Source organism: Brachyhypopomus gauderio, chromosome 15 (assembly GCF_052324685.1).
Source record: "Brachyhypopomus gauderio isolate BG-103 chromosome 15, BGAUD_0.2, whole genome shotgun sequence".
Lineage (NCBI taxonomy): Eukaryota > Metazoa > Chordata > Actinopteri > Gymnotiformes > Hypopomidae > Brachyhypopomus > Brachyhypopomus gauderio.
Window position 1 is genome coordinate 19,488,767 of NC_135225.1, and position 12,284 is coordinate 19,501,050.

The 12,284-nt window shown below is 45.6% G+C and overlaps 1 protein-coding gene across 2 annotated transcripts; it reads left to right on the plus strand.

The window, feature by feature from the left end:
* Positions 1-1,397: 1,397 nt before the first annotated feature.
* Positions 1,398-12,109, plus strand: actr2b (actin related protein 2b). Of its 2 annotated transcripts, XM_076973983.1 has the most exons (10): positions 1,398-1,636; positions 3,216-3,326; positions 3,768-3,782; positions 5,651-5,866; positions 7,408-7,480; positions 7,806-7,942; positions 8,091-8,240; positions 9,047-9,192; positions 9,663-9,795; positions 10,499-12,109. In XM_076973983.1, the coding sequence occupies exons 1-10, from the start codon at positions 1,589-1,591 to the stop codon at positions 10,667-10,669; spliced, it is 1,200 nt and encodes a 399-aa protein (XP_076830098.1). In that variant the 5' UTR covers positions 1,398-1,588; the 3' UTR covers positions 10,670-12,109. The 2 variants fall into 2 exon arrangements, with proteins under 2 accessions (XP_076830098.1, XP_076830099.1); XM_076973984.1 differs by lacking the exon at positions 3,768-3,782 and having other exon boundaries at positions 1,400-1,636.
* Positions 12,110-12,284: the final 175 nt, after the last annotated feature.

A 12,284-nucleotide genomic window follows, 5' to 3' on the forward strand; every position in this document is an offset into this window, starting at 1 on the left:
ACTTGGTATTTTAAGCTACATTAAGATGCTGCGCTGTTCAAAAGTTGCGTGGACTTTTCTTGTGATAGTTTAGCTCACGCAGCTCGTATGTGTCCCTCCTCAAGCTCAAGCAGCACGTATGTGTCCCTCCTCAAGCTCACGCAGCACGTATGTGTCCCTCCTCAAGCTCACGCAGCACATATGTGTCCCTCCTCAAGCTCACGCAGCTCGTATGTGTCCCTCCTCAAGCTCACGCAGCTCGTTTGTGTATGTGTCCCTCCTCAAGCTCACGCAGCACGTTTGTGTCCCTCAGTGTTGCCATAGTTACTTTGAAACAGTAATCCGACTACTGACTACTGACTACTTCTTTAAAAAGTAACTCAGTTAAGTTACTGACTACTTGCTTTTAAAAGTAACTAAGTTAGATTACTTTTAGTTACTTTCAGCAGAGGCTGATCCCCCGCCCCTATAACATGAAAATGACTACCAGTTCTGCCAATACTCACTTTATTGACATGTATTTTAACCGGAACATCAAAAATGACACTGGCATTTGTAAACTTTTTCTTGAAATAGGCTTACATGTTTTTTAAATAAATAAATAAGACAGTCTTTCTGTTCAACTCCGCCCACTTACAGGGTTGCCAACTGTCACGCATTGAGACACACGCATTTGACTGTCTTCACACGCTTACGCCACACTTCCGATATCTCACGCCGAAAAAAAAATCCAGTTTATTTACCTCTGATCCACATCTATGATTCAATGAGTTACTAGTTCGATCTGGCGCCAACCACCGGCGATCGATCGATCGCGATATAATACTGAATTTAGTCAATTTTACACCCCGCCCGGTAACAATTTACGTTCGCCGCCAAGCCCCGGTTTTTTTTTTTTTTTCAGGTTTGACGTTGTGTTTTTGAAAGTAGACAGCACTCTGTCGCCAGGACAGAGTGTACAACGGACCTTAATGTTGTCTTCCTTAGCCGAAATAAAATCAAAATAATGCCTGTATTTCCAGCTGCTAAAGGCGAACCTCTCCTTCCATCTGACTTTGGCGCCGCAGAGCAGAGATGACGTAACCGCGTAAGAAACGTGTAGCCAAAAAAATAAGAATGAATAAATATAACCTACGTTCCCCTGAAATGCAGAAATAGTAACGCACGATGTTTTAGATAAGTAACTTTAATCTGACTACTAGTTTTTAAATAGTAGTTGCGTTAGACTACTCGTTACTGAAAAAAGTAGTCCGACTACAGTAACGCGTTACTAAGTAACGCGTTACCGGCATCACTGGTGTCCCTCCTCAAGCAGCTCGTTTGTGTCCCTCCTCAAGCTCACGCAGCTCGTTTGTGTCCCTCCTCAAGCTCACGCAGCTCGTATATGTATGTGTCCCTCCTCAAGCTCACACAGCTCGTATATGTGTGTCCCTCCTCAAGCTCACGCAGCACGTTTGTGTATGTGTCCCCCCTCAAGCTCACGCAGCTCGTATATGTGTGTCCCTCCTCAAGCTCACGCAGCAGGAAGTAAAGCCCGCCGCCCCCGCTCTTCAGCCTGGGCTCGGTTTGGTGAAGTTGATCAGGGTCTTTCCATTCCTGGATCTTGAAAATGGACAGCCAAGGACGGAAAGTGGTGGTTTGTGATAACGGGACTGGGGTAGGTCTGGCTATTTCAATTCTCACACTGGTTTCTAATCCTTTTGTTTCGATTAACTCTTGACAGTAAGTGAACTAACCTGTCTCACTCTACTACGCTGGGTTAGCCGGCTAAGGGCTTGGGCAGAGGAAGGTGGAAGTCGTGTGTTAAAACATCGGTTGTATCTTTACACTATCAGAATCTTTCACAAATAAAAAAAATGCACCTAATGTGCGGTGCACTTATAAATAATTGCCAACGTCGGCTCACTTCTCGGTCCTTCTCAAGCATTAGCCTGTTAGCATTAGCTACCCCCACCTAGGGAGGAATAACTCCCTCCACGGCCGCAGCCTCAAGCCTTCTTCTCGCTTTTCTGAGCGGACGAGCGCCGGTCGAGACCCACATATCGACGCGGAGCTTCGTAGCTAAAGCGGTTTCCACAAAAAATAAAGCGAATGTTTCTTGAACGGGACGAGGCAGGACCGAGGGCCGACACGGTGACCTGCTTACGCGGCGGCTAACCTGGGTTAGCAGGGCTAGCTGAACGAGACGGGCAGACCTCATAAAACCACAGCCGAATACAGATATTGGTGTTGTACGTGGATATAACGGCACAGTCGGCCGGTTAACTAGGTCTTAAAGTGCAAAAAACGACAGTAGTCTACAATTAGGCCGCGTATGTTGGGTGTTTGTGTCGCTACTTCCCTAGCCAGGTCACTTCTGGTAGTCAGAATTAACTCAGTGTCTGAGTTTGAGTGACAGTTGCGTGTTGTTTGTACTCCGTAATCGATTAATTGGTTGTAATCGATTAATCGCTGTTCTTGGTTCGTGTCTAGCTGGGATCGCGGGTCTGCATTTAGCTAAATGACCTGATTATACATCTTGTACAGCGTTGTAGTGATTGAAATAAGCGTCTGGGTGGTCGTAGGTGAACGGTGGACTGTCACACGCAGGACTAAGTGTGGCGCCATTGCAGTCAGCAGCTCTTTATGTGTCGGTGTTTTTCTCTTCTTGTGATTTACGGGGTTTTAAAGAGGAGGTGCAGCAGTGCACGGTGATCTGCTGGCGAAGCAGGTGGAAGTAAGGCCGTCAGTGTAAGCCACATCCTACAGGCGGATGAACTAGAAATGTATGACCTAACTCAAATGACCATGTAAGGTAGCTGGTACTGCTCCTGACACCTGGGTGTGGACGTGATCAAGACGCATACACACGTGTTTACATGAGAGGTTTTGCACTGCTTGTGCCTTTTGCATTTGCATGGCTTAGAAGCATTTAAACATACAAGTTCATCACCCCTGGGCAGTTGATCACTACTATTTGTTTGCTTATTGGTTTGAGGCTATTGCAGTATGTAAGTTTTTATGTTTAAAACGTGTGAGACAGAAAATTCATGATTCTTATGCAGTTTTACCAGATCATCATTGTCTTTCTGCTACAGTAGCAGCGTTAGTAAAGAAGCACAGTTAAGCGTTTAGATATGTGTACCTTGTATATTGAAAAGTTTAATGTGTTGTTGTAACCACACTGTTTCTTTCAGGCATGGATGTTGATAATTCTTCCCCTCTCCCACTGGTTCTGTCTTCTTGTTTTTGTCTAGTTTGTAAAGTGTGGCTATGCAGGTTCCAACTTTCCGGAGCACATCTTTCCTGCGCTGGTGGGCAGGCCCATCATCCGTTCTACTGCTAAAGTTGGCAACATTGAGATTAAGGTCAGTTCCAGATGTCCCACAATGCACCAAACATTCTACCCTCACTGGTAATTTGATGATTTTTCTAGTCTATCATGGCTATCAAGGAATGGTATTCTGTGAATACTAAGAAATGACACCTATATTTAATTAGAGCATGGTCACATGATATGGAGCGAATTTTATTTTCGGTGAGACAAATATTGCCAGTAGGTCGTCTGTTAGTAAGTTTTAAAATTTGGGACTATAAATGAGTGTGTCTCATTCAGAGACTTGTTTGGGTGGTTCAGCGTGGCCGGCAGCTTTGTGCGAGTGTAGGCTAACGTTTCAGGGTCAGACGGTAATGCTGAAGATCAGACTAGCTCTTCTACACACAGTCCTTTCTCTGTCTCATCATTTGACCTTCTTCCTCACTCTTCCTCTTTATACCTTCCCTTCCCTGTTCTTCGGGTGTTGAGGTAGAATAACAAAAAGATGGTAAGTGCGGACTGACGTGTGCGTTTGCACCCATGGTCTGGCAAGACGTGCTATGCATTAGACGCCAAATACCTCAACAATGCAACTCGGTGCCTTTGTGTTTTTCTTTCGAATAACTTCTAATTGTTGTAGATTCTCACTCATCTCATATTTGATTCACTTCAGATTTTTCTCTTTCTCTCATTTTGGATTGGTGGACATTTAGTTTGCATTAGACCCGTGTGGCCTGTCTCATCTAAACATCCTTCCTCTTCTTATCACAGCATTTTTCTTTCTGCTTATTAACAGAAGGAAATGTTAAATTGAGGCTTCTGTTTCAAGGCTGTGAAGGAGCAGAGGTCTCAAGGCAGTGCCTCACAAGCACAGTTCCTCTTCTTTCTTCTGTATCGGCCTTAGCAGAAAGCCTCCAATATGCTTCTTTTCTTTTAAAGCCGGACACCCCCCCCGGATTCATGTCTGACCTCTTTTGTTGGGTCGCTGACTCGACCAGCTACCATTTTATTGGAGATCCCTCAATCCAAGGCTTGATTGGCGTGGTGTGCTTCATGAAATGCACGTTGATAGTATGTCAATAGTGTATGTTTCATAAAGCAGATCAGAATAGCTGGCGATGGATCTTATGCAGTGCCATATGTAGATGTTAACCTGGTTTTGAATAATCTCAGGCCTGTTATGACATAATCCCACAGTGAGGGGTTTTAAAATAACTTTACTATAGGGCTTCTTTTTCAGGGAAGGGGAAGTCGGTGCTGCTGAGATAGGACTGTGCAGTGCCCAGGAAGTCGGGCAGACAGATGAATTTTAAGCAGGGCCTTATTGAAAACACATGGTGCTGCCAGACGCCTGCTCCTTTAGTGCCAAAGCACACACAGTGCTTACACTCGGTGGCTTTTCCTTAATAGATGTATTGGTGTGCAGCCCTCTTAGATGTGTTGAGGCCATCAGCAAAGCAGAGTGTATTAACGTTACATCGGTGTATCTCAGCTGAGCGTTTGGAACGGGCTGTGACGGAATTCGAAGCAGGCCAGCAAATGGACGTCCATTAGTCATTCTTGCAGTGTTGATTCTTGCAGTGCTGACAGTGCAGAAAGCTGTGATATACAAATGGGTTCCTTAACAAGTTGCTTTTTATTTGGCACTGTAAGTATCCTGACCAATCACACACATTCCTGTTTGCATGAGGGCGGGGATTTTCTCCCTCCTCCTCCAATCAAAATTATTTACATTTGTTTAATCAGAATAATTCAGAACCTTTAACATGAAGGATTCATTAGTGTGTATATTAATAAAGTACTATGGATTTTGCACTTGGAGTTTATCTATTTTTTGTCCACATACTGTGCTCCTAATCCCCAAATAGTTTTTTTTTCTGCAAAACCTTGGAGTAGAAAAGGGGAGATTAAGGTAGAAAATAGTTCAGGGTTTTTTTTTTTTCGCCTGCATGTGAGAAGGTTGTGTGAAAATGACTAACACGGTAGCAGTGCATGGGGAACTGGACCTTCTGTGCATGTTGCACTTGCTGGTGGCCCCAAGAGGCACGAGAGCCATCCCGTCCATCCGTCTGGGAGGCTGCATGTGCCCTGCTTGCGTGACCCGCGGGGCCCGGTGGAGCTTCTCTCTGCTCGGTGCACGGAGGACCCCGCAAAGGTTTGCCGTGCGGGAACCACCCCCACCGGCACAGCGGGTCTCCATCACGGACACGCTGCACACGCGTGGCTATCTTGTAACTGCGGGATGAATTTGGAGTTGCTTGACTGGTGTGAGGTTTGCGGTTGTCCCCCCCCCAACAAATGTTGTTTTGGTATAAAGGTTTAAACACCCAGGTTTGTGAACAGTGTTTAATACACGGTGACCTCCTGACCTCGCAGGACCTGATGGTGGGGGACGAGGCGAGCGAGCTGCGCTCCATGCTGGAGGTGAACTACCCCATGGAGAACGGCATCGTGCGCAACTGGGACGACATGAAGCACCTGTGGGACTACACCTTCGGCCCCGAGAAGCTGAACATAGACTCGCGCAACTGCAAGATCCTCCTGACGGAGCCGCCCATGAACCCCACCAAGAACCGCGAGAAGATCGTGGAGGTGAGCCCGGCGGCCCCTTCACCAGCGTGGCTGGCTGCGTTTGCTCTCGGCTTTCGAGGCGGAGGTTACTTGCTTGGATGGAAAATGTTGAAATGTATATTTGAAATATATTTAGGTGTCATTCCGTGTGCTATGGGGAAGCTCGGCCTTGTGACTCTTTGAAACAGAACTGTCAGTATCCTAGAGTGGGAGGTAATTTCTGAATCTGAGAGGGATGCAAATTTGATCCTACATCAAATCCTACATTGATTCTACATTTGACAACTGTCCCATTTAATAGCATGTTTTAGTGCATGGATTTACACATGATAAACAAAGGACATGGCACACCATAGCACAATAGTGTAGTGAAAGAGTGAAAATCAGTTGGCAGTGATAATGAAAGTATTTCACAGAAAATTTTTTTCTTTTCCTTCTGATGACTGGATAACCTGACCTAAAGAGATTTCGGTTTCTCACTGATTGTCACAAGTGAACTAGTCCTTCATCATATTGTTAATCATGTTCTATAATGCAATGAGCGTCAATGAAAACGTAGGCTACATCTTTTGGTAATCGTATAGGATCATTTTGAAGATATAAATGATCTTGGACTGGTTGTTTGACATTGCATTAGGCTATCATGACACCGGCAGCGTACAGATCATTTACAGGAAGTTGTGCGTTAGTATTACATGTAAAAAATGACATGAGTTCCTCTTTAACATTTGTTGCTTTGATGCATATGAAGGTGTAAAGATAGATGAAGCCTGCGGTGAGGAGTGTGTCGTGTGTGTAGCTACCAAATTCAGTCCCATATCTCAGAATGGATTTCATAGAGACTATAACGGAGACCATCGCGTTTTTATTACTATTCCTCTCTCAACAAATTCTCTCTTTCTCTCTCTTTCCACATCAACTCTACTCAACTTCATGCGAGTTCCAGAGTAATCACAAAACTGCCTTAAGGCCGTGGCTCGAATAAAACACTATCAACTAGAACCTCAGGAGAACTTAGTAGCTCATCCTTTGGAAGCAGCGGTGATGGAAGGAGCACGTGGTGTGATCTTAGGCTTACGTTTCCATTCCTGTACTTCCGGATTTAGGATTTAAGTGTTCGTTTGACACCACAGTTCACATTTATATGTTTGAGTAGTCTGAAGAGGAAAAGCGCATTAGAATGGTAACGCCCCAAGTTGGTTTGATACAGGCTAAATAAGGACACATGCTCTAACCTAATGCTACAGTAGTTCACGCTACAAGATACCACTGTAAGATCACCTATGCTATTTTAATTTATTGTTTATGGGATTACGTACAAATGTACAGATTACAGACTAACAAGTAGAGAATTATGACTGAGAAAAATACTCATGTATTAGCTTCACTCTATTGGTTACTTAAAATATTATTTAAAAATTCTTTATTTGTTTTATACAACCAGTAACACTACCAAGATGTTTGTCAGTGTATCAGACAGACAAGCACTTCTTTAGAAATTTTTTTAAAACTTTTACCTCTCAGTCTTTCTTGATCTTTTTTTATTTTGTGCGTTCTTGCAGGTGATGTTTGAGACGTACCAGTTCTCTGGGGTTTATATTGCCATTCAGGCTGTCCTCACATTGTATGCCCAAGGTATGTTTCTGGAACTTAACCACAAAAAAAAAAAAAAAAACGCCTTACAGTTTATAAAGCATTATCTTAGATGATTATCTGTGCCATGTGTTGAGTCATTTCTTATTATTAAGGTATTCTTAGTCTGGATCCTGGGATCCTTCTACACATTTGAAGGGCCTCTCTGCTACAACGTACCTGCCTCAACTCACCAGTCAATTACCGAGCCCTTCATGAGTTTAAAATGGGTGTTATGTGCGAAAACGGGTGTGTTAGGATGATCTGATCTCTGCACAAATGCCTAAATGAACACAAACCTTCAGAGGTTGTGGTCTCTGTCTGTCAGGTCTCTTGACGGGGGTGGTGGTGGATTCAGGTGATGGAGTCACCCATATTTGCCCCGTGTATGAGGGCTTCTCTCTTCCTCACCTGACGCGCAGGCTGGACATCGCAGGAAGAGACATCACTCGATATCTTATAAAGGTACCCCCCCACACGCACACGCACGCACACAACAAATTATGGGCTGCCCAGAAGTTCTGTTTCGTGTGTCGGGAGCCGTTTAGCTGTGGATTTGTCAGTGGTCCGAGAGGGGCCGGTTAACGGCGCCCTGTCTGGTGTCGTCCCCTAGCTACTGCTGCTTCGAGGCTACGCCTTCAACCACTCGGCGGACTTCGAGACGGTGCGCATGATGAAGGAGAAGCTGTGCTACGTGGGCTACAACATCGAGCAGGAGCAGAAACTGGCGCTGGAGACCACCGTGCTGGTGGAGTCCTACACGGTGCGTGCCGGCGGCCCTCCTCTGCCGCCTTTGAGGGGGTGCATTGTGGGAAGGGACGGCACGTGGCTTCACGGGGTGGCCAGTGCCGCGTCGTTTATGCGTTACCTCAGAAACGTCGTCTCCGCGCGGAACATCTCGGCGGTGGAATGTGATGCATGGTCTCCTTATTCTGATTGGCTGCTGTTCACGACGAATCGGGCGTCTCGTGCTTTGGTGGGGCAGCGGTGGGGTGAAGGGTGGAGTTCTCTAAAGGGTAGAGGGTGCTGACCAACAGTTCCTTCTGTTCTTCGAGACTGTGAAAGTTTCAGGGGTATAATTTTCCACTGGACATTTTGCGTTTCTTTCCAGCACCCTTTCCATGTGGGGGGGTGTTTGAGCAGTGAAACAACAAGCGCAGTGTGGTGAACCGCCTAACTAGCATGTCACATCATTTCCTGTGTGGCCAGAGTCCTTCCCCACCTGAGAGGCTGGGTGTTTCCGCCTCTGGACTCCCCCTCAATGAGGTTTTTATGTGCCCACGCACTCCTCCGCCGTCATCTCATTACTCCACACAGGCAGACGGTGGCGTACCGCTCAGACCACTTAGCTCCACCTGACCCGTCGGCGAGGCCCGTCTGGGCGTCTGGTCCCCCGTGCTGGGTGGAAAGGCAACGATCCAAACTAGCGAAGGCGTACATGAGAGAGGGGCAACACTTTGTGATTAGGATTTCAGAAGAGGCTAAGACTTCTCTGGTTCATTAGTTTAGTAGAGGCATTAAAGACTTGATCCTTTACTAATCTCTCCACCCCCCCCCACCCCACTCCAGCTCCCCGATGGTAGGGTGATCAAAGTGGGAGGGGAGCGCTTCGAGGCCCCAGAGGCTCTGTTCCAGCCCCACCTGATTAACGTGGAGGGGGTCGGCGTGGCGGAGCTACTCTTCAACACCATTCAGGCCGCAGACATCGACACCAGGTAACGGCAGACGACCCACTTCCTCACCACGTTCCCTCTACACCACCTAAAGGCCATCGGGGCGCTCCTCAGTCAGCTAGCTCTTCAATGCACTGTGATTTTATTTATTTATTTGGTTTTATTTTCTGCTTGGGTTCATCCTCCTTCCATCACAGATGAGTAGTAAAGGCCAGCGCCTCCACACCGAGTAGAGTCTTCGTTGGCTCGTTAAGTTTGCGTTTTATTGTCAACTTGCTTAATACAGCTCTGTAAATGTCTTCCGTTTATTTTGATTTCATAGTAGTTACAAAAGCAGCAAAAATGCTGCTTGCAGTCGTGTCCTCTTATGCAATAACATTATCATGCAACAGGAGCAGAAGCCACACTGCTCTCCAAATATAGAGAACTTGACTCCTGTGATATGAATGATCTCATTCTTCTCATCTCTCTCTCTCTCTCTCTCTCTCCCTCCCTCCCTCCCTCTGCCTCAGGGCTGAGTTTTATAAACACATCGTCCTCTCTGGAGGTTCCACCATGTATCCTGGCCTGCCCTCTCGGCTGGAGAGAGAGCTGAAGCAGCTCTACCTGGAGCGGGTGCTGAAGGGAGACGTCGAGAAGCTCTCGGTGAGGATGGGAGAGAAACGGGACCGACACAAACCTGTCACCTCTTCAACGGTAGCAGACGTGTCGGGCTTTCTTTTGGTGTTTGATCTTCTGCAACAGTTTGCACGGTGTCCGGTGATGCGACTGCTAGGTTTGCATGCTATTTTTGGGGGGAGGAAAGAGTGAAATACCTCTATATTGTCCAGAAGGTGGAACTGAGGTACCTTTTTGACCAAGGTTGAAATAGCCCTGCGTGTACACACGTGCTACTCGGCTGGCCTCTGTTTCCTTTGAGATCTGGGTATTGGCCTGGAAATGCATTTGGGTTGGCTTTGAATAGCCTACATGTCAGAACCTTATTTCTGGATGATCAGTTACAGACAGGTCACCCGATACAGTGAAGCAGCATACCTGTCTGTGTGTCTCGGGGCCATGTTCAAGGCAGACTTAACGTCCCTCAACTATTAATGCAGTTTCCTCGAATTCATTTTACACCGCCTTCAAAACGTTCGAACAGATAAACTCGGAGGCGTTCTCCGAACTCAAACTTCTGCACATATCGACTTCCTTTCCCGATGATTCGTGGCCTCGCTTAAAGCTTAATACAAAACCGATCTGCGAGCTTTCCCATCAGCCCGTTGGTGTAACCGCCGCAGCGCACAAACCCACTCTCCACGCCCACCTGAGTTTTCAATCACCACTTGTCTGTTTTACACCCCTGCAGAAATTCAAGATCCGCATCGAGGACCCGCCACGGCGCAAACACATGGTGTTCCTGGGCGGGGCCGTGCTGGCCGACATCATGAAAGACAAAGACAACTTCTGGCTGACGAGGGAGGAGTATCAGGAGAAAGGAGTGCGGGTACTGGAGAAGCTGGGCGTCACAGTCAGATAAACTCCGTCACGGTCTCCGGAACCCTCCACATCCTCGCCGTTATCTCGTATGAAGGACACCCAGAGTCTCGTCCCATCTCCGCAATCATTCTCCCTCCCACGCCCCGCATTCTACTTCTCACGCCACCGAATCGAGTGATCAGTTTCGGAAGGAGCCAAGCGGAGAGGATGGGGGTGGGGGGTGTGGAAGGGTTATTGCATGAGGAGTGCAGAGGAGAGGAGATTGCGAGTTTGGCGTCCGGTTTCTTGAGTTCTCCGTCATTATTCCCATAGCAGAACGTTGCCACCAGAGGTGTCACCAGCAGACATTTCAGATTGTTAGTCAGGATTCGCCTTGCTCAAATACTGTAAGTTAACTGTTCCCCCCCATAGCATAATTATCGGCATGACGACTCGTATGCGTTAAAATATAAACTGATTGCGAAAGATTTTAAAATCACCACGATGGCAAGATAATGAAGAGCGATTCAGATGCTTTGCTCTCTGTGTAATCTGCGTTATAGCAAAGACAAAGTCCAAAAACTCAACGACTCGACGGATCTTTGTTTTCTCTGCTCTGTTAATATCAGTAGTCGGCCTCCGGATTAAGCGATGCTGCTCACATGCTGAGCGTTCCTCCATTTCCCTCACTCTCCCGGTCTCTCCTGTGTCAAGTGCTTGTCCTTAAGTTCTTGTGCTCAGGGTTTGTGTGTGTTCGGGCTAGTTGGATTTGTATTTTTCTATATTTTATCTTAAAGCGGTATTCTGGTCACGTTTTTTTTTTTCCCTGGACTTAATAATCCCTTTAAAATGGATATTGGCTAGTCCTTTTCAGCTTCGATTTATTCCAAATAAATATAAAATAGGTGAGGGATTTATTTTGCTTTTCTTTTTTTAAATATTTTGTTTAATGTTTTCACTTTTTGTGTGTTCTCCATTTGTTTTTTCTGTTGCATTATTGAAAGTGTCTGACATTGAATACAGGCATTTGTTATGTAAAGGTCATTGAATACAGGCATTTGTTATGTAAAGGTCATTCCCGTTTGTATCAAGACAAAAACTGATGAATATAAAAGACTCAGTTTGTAACTGAGATTAATGTGGAAATCCAGTATGACTTCTACTTACTCAAGAAACAGATGGATCAGTAACATGCAGACATGAGGGGTGTGTGTACATTATTATATATCACACACACACCCCACCTGTCTTGAGTCTCAGGGCCTCTTGTAAACAGGAGGCACCTCAAACTGTTTGTATGTATTTCCATACATGCTTATCTAGTGCCAAGGGCAGTTGAAGTGATTGGATCTCCTATGTTGGTTTTTGTTTTTTGATTAAAGCATAACTGCCTAATGCTGATTTAAATAAAAAAACAAAAACAAAGAATTTGCTTTGTGGATTTTTACAAAAAAATCTTAGGGAAATGTATCATACTTAATAAATTATTTTAAAAAACCTACTTTGTGTTGCTCATGGTCCATAATTAATTTGAAGCATAATTAATTGTTTTCAAATAAAAGCCAGGATATGTGTTTTTCTTACTTCTGTTGTATGTAAATTAAGGAACATTAGGATCAAATTGATGCTCACAGTTTGATGAAAGTGCAAATGTTTCCTCATTTACACCAGTACAT